Source organism: Enhydra lutris, unplaced genomic scaffold (assembly GCF_002288905.1).
Source record: "Enhydra lutris kenyoni isolate GAN:26980312 unplaced genomic scaffold, ASM228890v2 scaffoldscaffold50, whole genome shotgun sequence".
In the NCBI taxonomy this organism is placed as follows: Eukaryota; Metazoa; Chordata; class Mammalia; order Carnivora; family Mustelidae; genus Enhydra; species Enhydra lutris.
The window spans coordinates 8,086,142-8,104,166 of record NW_019154134.1 but is presented as its reverse complement, the minus strand read 5'-3'; the positions used below and the strand labels follow the sequence as shown (position 1 = coordinate 8,104,166).

General features: G+C 35.5%; 1 protein-coding gene across 2 annotated transcripts in view; it reads right to left on the bottom strand.

Moving 5' to 3' along the window:
- Window positions 1–1,214: 1,214 nt before the first annotated feature.
- Window positions 1,215–18,025, bottom strand: part of LOC111156884 (GC-rich promoter binding protein 1) — a 75,159-nt gene continuing 58,348 nt past the window's right edge. For both annotated transcript variants that reach the window (XM_022518022.1, XM_022518021.1), the window contains 6 exons: window positions 15,641–15,825; window positions 14,903–15,043; window positions 13,418–13,585; window positions 12,571–12,758; window positions 7,793–7,895; window positions 1,215–2,172 (listed from right to left, as the gene is read on the bottom strand). In XM_022518022.1, coding sequence (XP_022373730.1) covers window positions 2,014–2,172; window positions 7,793–7,895; window positions 12,571–12,758; window positions 13,418–13,585; window positions 14,903–15,043; window positions 15,641–15,825 — 944 coding nt within the window. In that variant the 3' untranslated portion in view covers window positions 1,215–2,013. The remainder of the gene's footprint in view (window positions 2,173–7,792; window positions 7,896–12,570; window positions 12,759–13,417; window positions 13,586–14,902; window positions 15,044–15,640; window positions 15,826–18,025) is intronic.

The window sequence follows — 18,025 nt, the reverse complement described above, 5'->3', positions numbered from 1 at the left end:
TTATTCAGAGAGCAAGTTAAAATTATGCTAAGATGTAATGGTTCTATTGAAATACTTTGTATGGATCCACCCACTCAGTAACCAAGCTTGGTGATACTATCATTTAGTAAGGAGAATAAACCACACCACTGTACCTTACCATGCTTATAAAAGGTAAACTAAAACACAGTCCATATCAATGCCATGAATGTACAATAAACATTACTTAACTGATAAGAATTATTATAAAAAAAATTTATCTAAATATAAAGCAAAAGATGCCAGAAAAATTTTCTTAAGAAATCTTTTCTGAAAGCTCTTCAGTAGAAAGTTAGATTTTTAATGTAAACCACATTTCTCAGGTCCCTTTTTAGCTTATGTTAGCAAATACATTTTACATCTGATAGATTTCATTAATCTGTTAACCAAACAGTGCAATCTAAGAGTCCCCCAAACATTTCGTTATGTGATACTGACAGAGCTTTGTCAAAGCATACTTGGGATGTGATAGTACATTTAACACTAGGTGATTAGATTGCATTGTGGTGTATTTGAAGAATCTATTTAAAAAAGATAATTTTAAGATTTATTTAATACTTTGTTACCACTCTAACTCATCCTTAGTTTTGTGGGGATAAAACTGTGCTTTTGGTTTTTGTTTGTTTTTAATTTTCCCATCACCACCAGTCTCAGTGTGAACAAAAAATCTGGCTTCTCTTGAAAGCTGGGAAGTTTGGGCAGGACCTTGAGGTAGAAACAGCAAAATCACTGCAGCCTTCTGAGAAAATACAATTTAAAAGAAGATAAAACTGACGATTAGCTTAATCTAATGGAAAACCTACATTCTTGCTGAGATTAAACCCTTTACAATCAGCATATATTTAAACACGGACGGAAATGGGATGAGGAAAGCTATAAGCAAATGCAGGTAAACAAAACAAGAAACAGCAAAATACAAATATACAGAGCTAAATTACTCTTCCAGTCAGCAATGAAACAGTAATGATTCTAAAATATGCAAGTGAAAAATAAAGTGACTATTTAACAACATTCATTCATTTAATAAACTTGTTAAGCATTTGATAATAAAAAGGATATTTTCCATAACTTTCTTTTTGTAAACTAAGAAAGTAATCACTATCTTTAATAAAGAAAGTATAACTTTGTTTTAATAAGTAAATAAAGCATTTTGTGTTTAGAAACCAAAACCTCGAACACTAGAGAGAACAACAATATTCTGAAAATCCAGTTTATTTTCCATGTGTGGACAGATCCAGTCAGTGTGATCAGTTTTTCTGCATGTGTAATAATTTATCAAAATAAGTATTCCCACAAGACTCTTCCATCATCTCTGAAAGTCCTGGTCTGAAAACATACCCAAATAAAGTTCCTGAAAATCACCTCTTAAAATTTGGAAGAAAGTGTGTCAAGTCTTTCCTGTAACGTTTACTGAACTACACATGGCTAAAGAGCAATTTAGGTTTTAAAAGGTGACTAGTACAACACTTGAGTTCAGGAAATTAATGTTTTAGTGCACTTTGCTCCAGTTTTAGCCAACATGCTACATTGTCCTTTTGGGGGCGGGGGGGGGGCACAAAGTGGACTTGAGGATTTCCATTGTACGAAAGAGATATGACTCTGCAAGCAAAACAGTGTAAGCTGCCTTTTTTCTTAAGACCTGGACATTTTAAGACAGAAGCTTTGCAAAACATTACACAATTTTTTATTATTAAATGAGAAAATCTCATTTGTTACATCGTCACATTGCTAGTCAGAGAAATGCTGCAGTGATGAAGAAAGTCAATGTTGGATCAACCAAAGTCCTCATTTCTACAACATTCATTTACAAAGAAATAATGTTCAACACAGCCCAACACAACATTCTTGGTTTTCTTCATAGTGAAGTCCCTCAAAAAAATCATCTTCTAATGGGGTATTTTACTACATAAATTATAGTTCTTCATTTTTACAATTCACCCCAAACTGTATGAGAGATGTATCACACTAAAATTTCTAAAGCTGTTAGGAAATCCTTCACACATCATCATCATCTGATGTGTCACTGCTACTTGTCTCTGTGTCATCATTCTCAATAGTGGGTTTGAAAGTGCTGTTTTTCCAGGGTCCAAACTTGAAGTCACAGATCAGGCCATTTTTCAAAATACCATTTTTCCTCAGACCATTCTTCTGTAACTAAAAGATCAAAAATAAATATATTAAATACATAATCTATCCTCCTCCAGGGGTTACTTATAAATTAAGAATACTGTAATAATTCAATGTAACCATGACTACATTAAAAAATTGTCTTCTACCCTGAAAATTCCAGATGATATCATTTCTGGAAAACTAGTTAAATACAGTTAATTGATTCAACTGTCCTAACAAATTATTCCCTAGGAATAAATCCTTACCTTTTAGAGAACCACAATTAACATCTACCAAACCAGAAAGTAGATAAATAAAATTAATGTTTATTATTAGCACAGTGAAAAGAGCATAAATTGTCAATTCAAACAGAGTAGGTGTGGACATAACCCTATCACTTGTTAAGGTACTAAATAATCCTTTCCAAATTTTCATTTCTTTAAGTGAAAGTTGTACTAAATACCTTCAGTGCTAACTAGAATAAAATTAGCAGCCATTAAGCTTCAGCTGTTATTTTTATTATTCTGACCAAACTGAACTATTAACACACCCCACAAACTGCTTTATTCACACACTACAGAGTAAGTAGAATACAAACCATTCCAGTAGGCAAGTATTCAAGTTATGTCCACAAAATAACAAAATCAAATACAGCTTTTGCTTAACTACAGAGATTCTAATATTGGGGGAAAAATAGTCTTCCGTTTCTGAAAATGAGAAATCAGAACTAAAGGGGTTAGATGGTAGTAAATAAGAACTGGGCCCAAAGATCACAAATTGGGGGGGAGGGTACTGATCCAAATTAGAAACAATTTAAAGACACAAAACTAAGTTACATTAATAATGGTAACATCATAATCTCTAATAACTGTGATCCTTTGAGTTTCTTTCATGAAAAATGAGTCTCTAGTAATTTACACCAAAATCTCTAAATACAACCTTCTGTAAGACCAAATCCACCCCTATATTACTATTTGTCTAAGAGCTTCACATTCTAGAGGGTTTTCTCTCTCTCTCTTTTTTAATCATTAAATCTTGAGTGTTAGGTTATGATCCAAATGAAAAAAGCTGCTTACATCACAGCTAATTTTGTTACAGACTTTCACAAACAAGAAATAACAAGTCTAGAGTCTTGGCCCTCAATTTTCCTTTTGCCCTTCCTGTTTCTCTATTTTCCATAGCAGATTTCCTTTTCTAAATTATACAGTTTAAGCTACCTCCCCTTCACTTTGAATAAATGACCTCGTACCACCTTTACTAAGAAAAACCAAAGCCCATGTATGCATCCCCTGGTGTTCTCAGCCACTGTGATGAGTACAAACACAACCTGACCTTTTCTTAAAGGTACATCTTTACCACCCCCTAAAGTTCTATCCTTGCTTTTCACATACTTATCATCAATGCTATCTCATCTTTCCACAGCCCGAAATCAGCTGGAGAACTTAGTGATTTTAAAGAAGGGGGAGGTGGCACTTGGGTGCTCAGTCAGTTAAGAGTCTGACTTCAGCTTGGTTATGATCTCGGGGTCCTGGGATGGAACCCCCTATAGGGCTCTATGTGCAGCACGGAGTCTGCTTGTCCCTTTCCCTCTCCCCCCATCATGTGGACTCTGTAATAAATAAAATCTTAAAAAAAAAAAACTAAATTTTTTTCTCTAAATGTCTGCACTGTCCCCACAAATATCTAACTTAGCATGTTCTTTTTAAAAGCCTCCTAAAAGGGACGCCTGGGTGGCTCAGTTGGTTAAGCGGCTGCCTTCGGCTCAGGTCATGATCCCAGCGTCCTGGGATCGAGTCCCACATCGGGCTCCTTGCTCGGCGGGGAGCCTGCTTCTCCCTCTGCCTCTGCTGCCACTCTGTCTGCCTGTGCTCATGCTCTCTCTCTCTCTCTGACAAATAAATAAATAAAAATCTTTAAAAAAAAAAAAAAAGCCTCCTAAAAACTAGCTCCTCCTGTATTTTTGTTTCTAATGATACAATTAGCAGTTCAGAGCTTAAAATTTTCAAAATCCTACTGATTCTATTTCAGATCTCAGTCTCATCAAGACCGTGTTTTACTATCATTTCTCCCTCCTCTAATTATTACAATATATTCCCAATTAATCATCCTGATTCTGGTCTTCCAAACTGCCCTTCCAATGTATACTTTATACTACACCTTTATTCCATTATGTACAAATGACTGTTTCACATCCCTTAAACACACATACACACGCACACACACACACACACAAATACCTCCAACTCCTTGATCTCCTGCACTCACCGTATTTTGAAATCACATTCTGCTTTACATGGAAATCCCTCTAACCACATTAAAATGTTGCTCTATGAAGGACCTCATCTATGTAAAAGTCCGTAATATCTTGGGCAAAATTTAAAAAACGGGAGTTTGAAATCAGAGATTCCTCTGTTAACATTTAAAATATAAATCCTTTAATAAATAGCATCAAGCCCTAATGATTTTTCAGGTACTTGTGTCAAATGGTATGTCTTCATTAATATGAACGTATCCATGTTATTAGTTTAGGATAATCTGGACATTATACTTACATGCCACCACTCTCCAACATACAGAATGCACAAAATTTTTTTATCACTCTGTAGGATTTTATCTACCTGCCCAGTTATCGTGAAGGTGAAAGCCAACTCTCTTTGTCAGATAAATATTTATGTTCTTTGGAACTACTACCTTATGGTAATGGTACCTGGTGGCTTTCTCTTGATGGCTTTCACCAGATTCAGAACTGTTTAAACAGATTTACAAACTGATAAATCCATACAGTGAACTACTAATCACCAAACATGGATGAGTTTCAAAAGCATAAAAGCAGCCAAATCTAAAACTACACAGTACTTGGTTCAATTATTGAAACATTCCAGAGACATATTATGGTGACAAAAACAAATCAATGTCTGTCAAGGACTATAGCTGGGAGTAGAAGAATTAAATGCCAGGGGGGGATGATTGTTATACATCTGTCATCTGTCAAAACTCATCCCACTGTGCACTTAAAGTCAACGTTTTTATGTAAAATATTAAGTATAAAACACAAGACCAAAAAAAAAAAAAAAAACCTTAAAACTACTACACATCATTAACTTCACAACCATGTTATCAAAAATAACATGAGGCACTAAGAACTTCTGAATAAAAAATTTAAGCTGGGAAGGAAGAAATGTGAAATTGGAGAAAAGTAAAATTATCTGTTCACAGAGACATGACCTTAATATGTAGAACACCCTGAAGATTCCACATAAGAATTAAGAACAAATACAGCAAGGTTGCATACTGAAGATCAACACACAAAAGTCAGTTGTGCTTCCTTAACAACGAATAATCCAAAAAGGAAGTAAGAAAACAATTCTATTTACTACTGTATTAAAAAGAATAAACACTTAGAAATAAATATAAGGAATAAACAACCAAAAGAGGCCAAAAATTTCTACAATGCAAACTATAAATCACTGCTGCAAATATTTAAAGAACACCAACATATGTAAAGACAGTCCATACTCCTAGACTGTGACTATCACATCCAAAGCAGTCCACAGAATACAATCCCTACCAAAATCTCAAAGGTATTTTCTGCAAAAGTAGAAAAACCAATCCTAAAATTCATATGGAATCTCAAGAGTTTCCAAATAGCCAAAATAATCTTTAAAAACAACAACTAAGTTGGAACTTTCATGCTTCCTGGTTTCTAAACTTATTTCAGAGGTGAAGTCATCAAGACAATGTGGTACTGGCAAACACACACACACAAATGTGGTACTGGCACGCACGCGCGCGCGCGCACACACACACACACACACACACAAAGACCAGTGGAATACAAAGCCCAGAAATAAACCCTTTCATATATAGTTGATCCCTGAACAATACAAAGGGTTAGAGGCACCAACATGCCCCCTCCACTCCATGTAGTCAAAAATCCATGCATTACTTTTGACTTCCCCAAAACTTTACTACTAACAGTCTGCTGTTGACTAGGAAGCCTTATAGATAACAGAAAGCAATTAATATATATTTTCTATGTTATATTTATTATATACAGCATTCTTTTTTTTTTTTTATTAAAGATTTTATTTATTTATTTGACAGACAGAGAGCACAAGCAGGCAGAGAGGCAGGCAGAGAGAGAGGAGGAAGCAGACTCCCTGCTGAGCAGAGAGCCCGATGCGGGGCTCCATCCCAGGACCCTGAGATCATGACCTGAGCCGAAGGCAGAGGCTTAACCCACTGAGCCACCCAGGTGCCCCTATATACAGCATTCTTAAAGGTAAAAAGTGAAAATGTTAAGACAATCATAAGAGAAAATACATGTACAGTACTGTAAAATATCGGCATCTAAGTAGACTCATGCAACTGAAATCTGTGTTCTTCAAGGAGAAACTCAAATGATTTTTGACAAAGTTTTGACAGATATATCCACAAGAATGAAGGCAAGTCCTTACAACACAAACAAAACTAACACAAATGGATCAAAGACTTAAACCTAAGGATCAAAACTACCGATCACAGATTTAAGAAAACACAGGGGAGGGGCGCCTGGGTGGCTCAGGTCATGATCTCAGGGTCCTGGGATCGAGCCCCACATCGGGCTCTCTGTCCAGCGGGGAGCCTGCTTCCTCCTCTCTCTCTCTCTGTCTACTTGAGATCTCTGCCTATCAAATAAATAAATAAAATCTTTAAAAAGAAAAAAAGAAAGAAAGAAAACACGGGGGAAAAGCTTCAGGACGTTCAGTTTGGTATGGATTTCTGTAATACGACAGTAGAAGTAGGGGGAACTAAGGAAGAAAATCGGTAAACAGGACCCCATCAAAAATTTAAAACTTTTATGCATCAAAGAATATAATCAAAAGAGTAAAAAGGCTATCTGTGGAATGTGAGAAAATATTTGTAAATCATGTAGAAACAGGAGTTAAAATCCACAATATATAAAGAAATACCACAACTCCACAAGAACCTGATTAAAAATGGTAAAAGTACCTGAATAAATATTTCTCCAAAGAGGTACAAAAATGGCCAGTAAGTACAAGCAAAGATTCTCAACATCACTATTAACCAATACTGAAGTGCAAATTAAAACCACAGTGAGATACCTACTTGGCAATCATTAGTATAGCTCCTATCAATAGATAAGATAAGGTAAGATAAGATAAATTCTTGAGCATCACTGGTGGGGAATATAAAATGGTGCAGCTTCTGTGGAAAAATGGTTATGGGTGGTTCCTCAAAAAGTTAAACACAGATGACCACATGATCCAGCAATTCCAATTCTATCAAACATTTCCTAATACTCTTTCAAAAAGGAGACTATGGAAACAAAAAGATGTTTCAGAACTTGAAATATACTTATGCAAGGAGAAGGATAAAAGGTGAAGCTACTTGGAAAGCTACTGATGCTTTCTACTTATCCCCACACTATTTAAAAAAAAAAAAAGTCAGAAACATGACAAATCACAGACATATTATTTATACTAATTCCTAAGCATTGCAGACTGGTTTAAAACAAAAGGCAATTCTGACATATACTGTGGTGTCTAATAAATTCCCAAATAGAAAGGTATAAAACCTCCCTTCCCTTAAAAAATGCTTAATATGTTGTTCTGATTAAGGAAAGGCAATGTAAAGTGAACTTGTATGATACAGGTCTTCTCACCTGTTCACTAATAACTTGGAATTCTCTCATTTCATCCTCAGTTAAAGGAGCACATGTTTCATCATTCTCACTGTCTTCTTGCCAGCCCATCTCCTTTAACAATCTGAAAAAATAGGGAAATAGGTAAATTTAATTTAGAGCTTCACCCAAGTAGGATAATACCATTTACACTGTGTGCAAGAAAACACCATCCACATCCATTTATAAAAAGTCCTCGGGACACATAAAAAAACTTTACTCTATGCTTTCAATCTTTCTGAAAATGAGCAAGTAAGATTAAAGCCCAATAAACTATGTTAAGATTTAGAATGAACTGTGCAACTGCTTTAAACTTTGTCAGAGTTTCTCCAGGCTGGAAATTTGCAGAAGGGTCTCTAGCTCAGAAACTAAAATAAAAAACTGCTAAAAACGTAAACTAAAAGTAAAAGCAATATTCCTTCTGGTTTTCTTGTTTTTTTTTTTTTTTTTTAAATATTTTATTTATTTATTTGACAGACAGAGATCACAAGTAGGCAGAGAGGCAGGCAGAGAGAGAGAGGAGGAAGCAGGCTCCCTGCGGAGCAGAGAGCCCGATGCGGGGCTCGATCCCAGAACCCTGGGATCATGACCTGAGCCGAAGGCAGAGGCTTTAACCCACTGAGCCACCCAGGCGCCCCTCCTCCTGGTTTTCTTTAATATCCCCACAATCTGGGGCACCTGGGTGGCTCAGTGGGTTAGAGCCTCTGCCTTTGGCTCAGGTCATGATCCCGGGGTCCTGGGATCGAGCCCCGCGTCGGGCTCTCTGCTCGGCAGGGAGCCTGCTTCCTCCTCTCTCTCTGCCTGCTTCTCTGCCTGCTTGTGATCTCTGTCAAATAAATAAATAAAAAATCTTTAAAAAAAAAAATCCCCACAATCTATCATATTCTTAGCTACGCATTACTTTTTTTTTTTTAAGATTTTATTTATTTGACAGAGATCACAAGAAGACAGAGACAGCCAGGCCCCGCCCCCGCAGGCTCCCTGCTGAGCAGAGAGCCGAGGCCACGCTCAATCCCAGGACCCTGGGATCATGACCTGAATCAAGGCAGAGGCTTTAACCCACTGAGCCTCCCAAGTGCCCCCACATTACGTTTTTTGCTTTGAACAACTGAGCTATCTTATCCCCACCTTATATTTTACAGTGTATTTACCTGTTGATATTACCTCTCAGGTGTATGCCAGTCATCAACCTCAACAAATATTTCAATGTGAAAGGGGCACTGTGTTCTACAGTAACAGAAAGACCACTTTTTTAAAAGCTCTTAACTAGGATCTAAGTAAATGAAATAAATAATATGGCTATTCTGTTTTCTTTCCCATTTTTAAGAGAATACCTCCATCTTAGGCACAGAGAGTCTAAGGAAAAAAAAAAATTATTAGCAGGGACCAATGACTTTTCTCCAGTCAGACAAATATGAAAATCATAGTCATAGCTGATGCATTTGACTTAACTATTTCAAAGTTTGTTTCTTATACAGCTACATATATTGTATTGGTCTGTCTGTATTCATTTTTTAATAATTATCTCTCTTCAAATAAATAAATAAAATCTTTAAGGGGCGCCTGGGTGGCTCAGTGGGTTAAGCCTCTGCCACTGGTTCAGATCATGATCTCAGGGTCCTGGGATAGAGCCCCACATTTGGCTCTCTGCTCAGCGGGGAGCCTGCTTCTCTCCACCCGCCCCGCCTGCATCTCTGCCTACTTGTGACCTCACTCTCTGTGTCAAATAAATAAATAAAATCTTTAAAAAAAAATTATCTCTTTTACATATTTGTTATTCTATTCATACCTACTCATCTTTCAACTTGAGCCTGCAACAAAGGTCTTGTACCTTTTCAAATAATCTCACAGAATATCAGTGCTCAGAGAATCTGAATAAAATTTAACATAACACCCATATTTTACATATAAAGAATCAAGACAATATAAGCAAAATAACTGGCTTACTTGATGGCAAAGAAGCAAAGAGAATTCTGGTTTCCTCCTTCCAAGTTAGTTTATACTGCACCAAACCCTCTAGACCAAAATGTCACAAAATCACTGTCAATTACTATTTCTCTCATTCCTTTTAATCGTTTAACACTTTTTTTTCCAACAGTGTCTTCACTCTTCAACTCAGACGGCTTCTCATGGAATGGCATTTCCATTCCCAATGTCACTTAGTTCAGAGCCTACAGATCTAGATAGGTAAAACAATCTAACTGCTTTTGCTAGATCCTTTAGTTAACTGCAAGTTAACTAAACAATAATGCAAATGAAACAAATTATTTCAAATTGTATAAAAGACAAGCATTCCTAATATGTCCAATCTCACACATTTCCCCTTCCTTCCAGTGGGTATAACTGTTAACTTTCTGGAATAGCTTTCAAAACAAATACTTTGCTCTACAGTTAGTAACAGACTGTGACAGTGATCTGGACACCTTTGCTTTTTCAAACTATTACCAAATCACCCATACACCACCTTACACTTTCATAATACTCTGCTGAGTGTTTCCAATTGCTTCCCACTTTCTAAAGAACAAACTCCTTAACACCAATGACCACAAATTCACATTTCTTACATTCGAAAAAGCATAGGTTTAGAAGCAGAGGACTTGGGTCACAATTCCTACTCTATCACAAACAGGTACAAAAGCCACTTCTCTGAACTATTTCTTCATCTCAAGCAATGAAGAAGCTTGAATAGATCTCAAAGGCCCTAGCTCTTCAATTTCATTCTAATTCCATTAAGGACTACACACTCCCTCAAGATACCTCACTCACTGGCCCTAAACAAACCAGGTATGTATTTAACTCTAAATATCCATTTCACACCCCCTTCTTGTCTAATAATGTCTCACCTTTAAAGATTTAGCTCTCAATTACTCTGACTGGTACTAAAGTCAGGAGATCATCCCAAACTCCCTTGAATTTCTTTGGCACTCATTTGATGCTTTCAACAACTATCCCACACCCTTAACATTCAAGCTATCCTATGGTGATGATATACTGAAACTTGACAACAAAACTAAGATTATATGTGTTTGTAATATTTTATGTTTCATGTCTTTTTCATTTTATATTTTAGCTTACACATACAAACTAAGAATTGTCATCCTTGAAAACTGTATCACTGACACCTGCTTCATTAAATTCAACCAATGTTAAGTACTTAATATGCACATAAGTTAAGAATTACAAAGTTTATAGGAAATCTGAAGCCACAGAGAAGAAATACCACTCCATTTTCAGAGAAATAAAACCCAAAATCTAAAAGAAAGCATTACCTTTGCTACCTCAAAAAAACAATGTATTAATGTGTATCTGTAGAACACTTACATACACTATACAAAGCAGAAAGAAAACTCAAGCTAAGAAATTTAAATTAAAATGGTTATGGCGGGGGTGCCTGGGTGGCTCAGGGGGTTAAAGCCTCTGCCTTTGGCTCAGGTCATGATCCCAGGGTCCTGGGATCGAGCCCCACGTCGGGCTCTCTGCTCTGCAGGGAGCCTGCTTCCTCCTCTCTCTCTCTGCCTGCCTCTCTGCCTACTTGTGGTCTCTGTCTGTCAAATAAATAAATAAAATCTTAAAAAAAAAAAAAGTTTGCAAAAAAAATAAATCACATATTGAGACAATTGGATATCCACATGGAAAAAGATTAAGTTGGACCCCTATACCTCACATCATGCACAAAACATGCAAAAAGGAATAAAAGGGGAAAAACTGATAAAAATGATTCATCAAAAGTTAAACTTTTTGCATTTCAAAAGGCACCACTGAAAAAGTGAAAAAACAACTCAGAATGGGAAAAAAATCTGCAAATTATATATGATTAAGGACTTGTATTCAAAATATACACAGAACTTTTACACAAGTCAATAATAAGACATATAATACAATTTAATAATGGGCAAAGAATTTCAACAGATATATCTTCACAGAAGACATACAAATGGCTAACAAGAACTTGAAAAGATACTCAACAGTCAACACTAATTTTTAAGGGAAATGCATTATTAAAAACCACAAAAAGATACCACTTCATATCCATTACAATGGCTTAATCAAAGACAGATGGTAACAGGTGTTGGTCAAAATAGCAGAAACTGGAACTTCTTGATGATAACGTAAAATGGTACAGCCATTTTGGAAAATAGCTTGGGAGTCTCAAAATGTTAAGCTTATGTCCTAGCAATTCTACTCCTGATATCCACTCACCCAAAGAACCAAAAACATGTCCAAACAAAAAGTTGTACATGAATGATCCTACAGTAGCATTATCCAGAATACTCACCAAATACAATCAACTCAATACCCATCAAAACTGAAGAAAATGTCATAGAGCCATACAGTGTACTGTTAATAAAGACACACAAGGTAGTGACACATGCTACAACATGAATTTGAAAGCATTATGCTAAGTGAATGAAAGAAGCCAGACATAAAACACCAAATATATGGTTCTATTTATATAAAGTATCCAGCAAAGGCAAATCTATAAAGAAAATAGACTAGTAATTGCCTAGGACATAGAGGAAAAGGGAGAAATGCAAATGAGCACAGGTTTTTCTTTTAGGGGAGACAGAAATATAAAATCAGAATGTGATGACAGTTCCACAGCTCTGAATACACCAAAAACCTTAACTGTACACTTAAAATGAGGGAAATTTGTGGTAAATAGCCCAATGAAACTGTTAAATAAATTTCAACATTTCTATACTAATCTCAAAATCCTAGATGTAAAACATGCAGAGAAAAAAGTAAAAATGAATACTAACCTGTGTTCTGCCTCAAGTGAACTGGAAAGAACATCAGTTTGTGGGAAGGTTGAAGACCGAATGATCTGCTGGGAAATTACTGAGGCATTGCCATTCTCCTGTGGAATTTCATTTTCATCAAAGTTTCGATTTATGTCCCTTTCTTGGTGAGTACTATTGCTGTTATGCAAATTAAATGAATCATCATCCTGATTTTTAGGGAGTTAAAAAAAAAAGAATGAGTTAGAAAATACAGCTGTTGAAAACCTTAATAGATTTTGGTTAGATTTCCAGATATAATACATAAGTATTATAATCATTAAATTTAGGAGAACTTCTCAGAAGACATAAAACTAAGCTGTGAAGGATACCCACAGTTTTCTGACTCTATGTCTTCACTTTATTCAACAAAGGCAAATCAGAAGGATGAAAGTAGGCAAGAGGGACAACAAAGAAAACATTTCTGCACAGAACAACAGAATGATAAAAAGCTGCTTCAGAAAAGAAATCATTCTTTTTTTTTTTTTAAGATTTTATTTATTTATTTGACAGAGAGATCACAGGTAGGCTGAGCAGCAGGCAGAGAGAGACAGGGAAGCAGGCTTCCCAACTGAGCAGAGAGCCCACTGTGGGGCTCAATCCCAGGACCCTGAGATCATGACCCAAGCCAAAGGCAGAGAGAGGCTTAACCCACTGAGCCACCCAAGCGCCCTAAAGAAGTCATTCTTTATATAAACAGTAAACTAGCCTTGCTTTCAGGGAGATGACCATTTTGATTAAAGTTTGTTCAAAGGTCTTCAATGGTATCTGCCCAAATATTTCAATGACATGTTAATGTCCAAAAGAGAGTTACTGCTAGTTCAATTACCTTCTCTGAGCCAGCATGACTTTCATCTTCATGCTCCTCTTCTACTCTGTCCCTTTTCAATGCTTTCAAAAATTCACTCTTCTTATCAGTGCGCATACGTGTCAGTTTGGTTAGACGAGGCTGCTGATTAAGTTTGTCAACAGGTGAAGAGGAATTTGAGCGATTACACTAAGAAAAAAATACAGAAATATTAATAAATATACGGTATCAATAACTACCACAATTTCCTATTTCACCCTATTCACAATACAAAATTGATTTTAAAGTCTATTTTTCTCTATCCCTGTTTTATTTATCCCACTGAATGAGTAAACAAAAGAACTTTCTTTAAAAAAAAAAAGATTCTTTTTCTTATCCCATAAAACAATTAAGGTCTGATATTACTAACAACTATTATTCTAAATTAAAAGCTTAAATATAATTTTAATAAAACAAAACCCAAACCTATTTAAATACGCCCATTAATACATGAGTGGTTTTTAAATCTGTGTTCCACAGAGTTCTAAGGCTCTAGTAACTCCAATAAAATCTATTTTATAATTATTTACAAAGAGATACACAGAGAGTTTATCAGGTAGGATCTCACCAAGGAAAATGTTTGCGGTAAGGCAGGAGGGAGATGGGGAGGAACATGTACTGGAGTTCTTTGTTTTTGGTGTTTTAACAGTGGAATACAACAGAAAATAGAATGTTAAAATCTCTGTGTCACAGAGATTTTTAGCCAAGGAAAACTACCATAATGCATGTTGGCAATAATGTCCACAGACCATAAGGAATCTATTACCAGCTGAGAAAGCTGGTCCTCTCATCCTAGTTCTAAATTTCTAAATTTACTGGTTTACTAAAAACCAGTAAATGAGAGGCTTCGATGTTCCAATATAGTACACAGAGCAATTTACAGTGGAGCAACATAGAAACAAATGCCTTCTGACCATGAACTAATTGGGGAAGTCCCTGGTCTAGAAGCTTCAGAAACTTGGTCAAATGACAAACAGATACTTAAGCTACCTGGCATTCAAAGTCCATAAAATATGCATCTTTCCCTTCCTCTTCTGTCTGGCCCCTTGAGTGTTAACATTAATAAAATGTCCATCATCCCCAAAATATTGTATGATACAAATCCTCATTTTCAGTCAAGATTCAATCTTACAGCATAGCATTAACTATCACAAATGTCAAAATTCAAATTGTCATAATTATTTATAAATCTGTGCTTGTGGCTGATGGTTAAGTGAGCACTTCATTGTATTATTTTCCCTACATTTTAGGATACGTGTGAATTTTGTTTTAAAATATTGGAATTATTCCTAAAGTGCAAAAACAACTAGCACAGAGCAAAGTATCTGAACCAAGTCTTCTGAAAGAAGGGAAAAAATCTCATTTTAATGTATCCATTTAATGAATCTATACCTTCTGTCCACTGTTAATTTAATTATCGTGATTAAAATATGCTGCATTCCTCGGGAATAACTTCAGATGACATACCTCTTTCACTGAAGTTGTTGATGGACTAAAATTCTTGGCAGCTGATTTAAAAGCATTGAAGTTGCCAACGCCATATGTAGACTCATGAGGGTAAGAAGTCCCAACTTTATTTTCTTTAGTTTGGCTTTTCCATTGTGTAGGCTAAAGAAAAACATACAAACATTAATGTGTTTCAAAAACAGCTTATACGGAGAACAACAAAGTGAACCCTATTAAAAAAATGACTACATGCAACTCATAAAACAATTATCTTCATATTACATCTTAATCATTTCTACATATTTCTCTTTTATCTTTTTCTGCAAATAAAATCAAAGCCTGGCATTCAGATAAAAACATCTGGCTGCACTGCTATTTTTTCAAAGTTTTATTAAACTCAAGTTAGGTTTGCTTTGTCTATTATCAGTAAAATACAAGTGGGAGCACAAAAAACCCTAAAACTAAACACCAAGGAAACAGCACTATATATTATTAAGTACACATATCATAGATTTATCTGGCAACACAAAATTTTAGATTTCATTTACTACTAGTCAAACAAGAAACATATACATGGACAAACACACACACCATTTAAAAGGTAACTAAAATTAATGACACACAATGAGCCAACTCTTTTTACCTGAAGTACCCCACCAACAACCCCCTCACTTTGGTGTAAAATTTTTAACATTCTTTTCCTAAAGTAACTCAACTGGTATCAACTTAAAACTTGCATTTTAACAATTCAGAACTTACTTTTGTAGGTGGAGCAGCAGGTTTAGGGACTAAGCCTTTATAAACACTTGGACCAGTCCCGTTCTTAACTGGTTGTGACTGAAGATTTCCTACCACTGGGAATCCAGATAGCTGTAAGTCTTTTGTATTACCTTTCTTAATGACCAGCATCCTTGGAGCTCTAGATTTAGGATTCGGAGGATATTCTGCATAAATAAAGCACGAGCAAGAGTTACACACATAAAATTAAACCACCAAAAAAACAACATATTCCAAACCTTGATTATATTTAAAAATAATAGCTGCTGCCTGGGTAAAATAATTAAGCTAAATAAGTATGAGCTATATTCCTGTTTCAGAAATAAAGCTATAACATAATCAAACAGAATATAGCAAGAATTGAGCAATGTCAAGTAACAGATGATTTCAGCTCAAGAGTGGCCTCAAATGTTAACTATGACTAAACCAAGATTAATGTACACTCTAACATATTTTAAAATTTTTTAAATGCAAATTTCACCTAGTTGCACCTAAGATTTGGGAGATAAAGTACATTATATTTTGCCTTCTCTATTTTAAAAAGACATTTTTCCTAATCCCTTCTCATTCTTATCTCACTCATATAGTCATTATCAATAAACAAGGAAATATAGTCCCTCTAATTCTAAATTTCTACTGTTATGACTAACCAAAAACAGAATTCTATTTTCACAATACTAAGTCATTCAAATATTTACTGGCCACCTAACTACAATGAAGGTATTATGCAAAAGTTACAGGGCAATGAATTCAATCCTTCTGAAGCTAGTACTAGGGAAAATAGCTGCTAACTCAAAGCTTTTTCTCAAGAAAACTGCAGCTGTTAAAATATGAAAAACTGCCCACAAAGTTTAGTTTATACATACCCCTAGAGTTCAGTTAGTGTAGGTATTACATGTGAGCATGTTCACAATTACTGTGGTGAAGTATGTCTTTCCTCCCTTAGAAAAATTCTCAAAGTATCAGTTTCACAGTTGGAGAGCTTACAGTAAAAGAATGAATTTAAGGGGAGAAAGGTGAGAAAATCTAAATCAAAATTAGCATAATGTATTAAGTAAGACAGATCCTGTGAGATGTTGAGTTGCCTACATGTTTGTGAGGATACCCAACCTCAAACTAAACCAAACTTCCTACTAAATTACCTCAAAAATTGAAATACACAGGGATGGGTAAGGACAGAAGCTCATCTGAGGCTTCAAACTCCTCCAAATATAGAGCTGGTATGATACTTCATTTATTTTAATGGTTAAGTACAAAAGAACAAGTACCAAAAGCAAAGAGCAAATCTTCCCATAGGTTAAACACATGGCTCACCTACTAAGGCAAACATTTCAACTTCTTGGAGGCCTTAAAAGGCCTAAGAAATAAAGGCTAAGAAAGAAATCTTCAGGCAAGCAACACAGAAATTAACTCAGCAATATACAGGCTTTTCTAAATAACATACACAAGGCAACAAAACATAAATTAAGAATAAAGATCTCAAACAGGTGAATCCAGAATGCTAGAAGTAACACTAAACAATTTAAATTTTGCAATTATTGTTTCTGGTAAGCACATGATGACAGTGTGAATTAAACTGTTAAAAAAAAAAAGATTACTTAAATTAGCAAAACTTAAAATTCAAATTTAAGAGAAATTCTTAACAGCCTGGTACTCAAACTCTAAATTAAATTAAATTTGGGGGGTGCCTGGGTGGTTCAGTGGGTTAAGCCTCTGCCTTTGGCCCAGGTCATGATCCCAGGGTCCTGGGATCCAGCCCGCATCGGGCTGTCTGCTCAGCAGGGATCCTGCTTCCCACCCCCACCCCCGCCTGCCTCTCTGCCTCCTTGTGATCTCTGTCAAATAAACAAATAAAATCTTTAAATTAATTAATTAATTAATCTCAGAATCAGGAATGAATGGTGCTAGAAAATGCAAAAGGTATGAAAGTTTCCAAGATCTTAGAGAAATTCAAGTGTTAAAGCAAAGGACACTTCTATCAGTACACCGCAAATAAAAAAATTCAAACATGCTGAAAAGCACTTCCAGTTCAATATGGCCCATTAAGCACACATTTCTCTTCTTTACCTTATAAGTAGGTCCTTATGTTAAAATTACTATAAGGAAGGAAGAAAACAAATACAACAGGAAAAGGGTCATCTGCAAGGGGTGATGTCGACCCACACTTCCACAGAAATAAGTAAAGAAAAAAACTTTAGAGTATCCACAACAGAACCTAAATGCTGAAGATGGGACTAATCAACCTTACAAAATCTTGGATTATAAACAGGACTTGAAAAAACCATCATGGCAGAAGGCAGAAGTGAAAATTTGTTCAAAGATCAACCACAAAAAAAAAAAAAAAAAAAAAAAAAAAAAAAAAAAAAA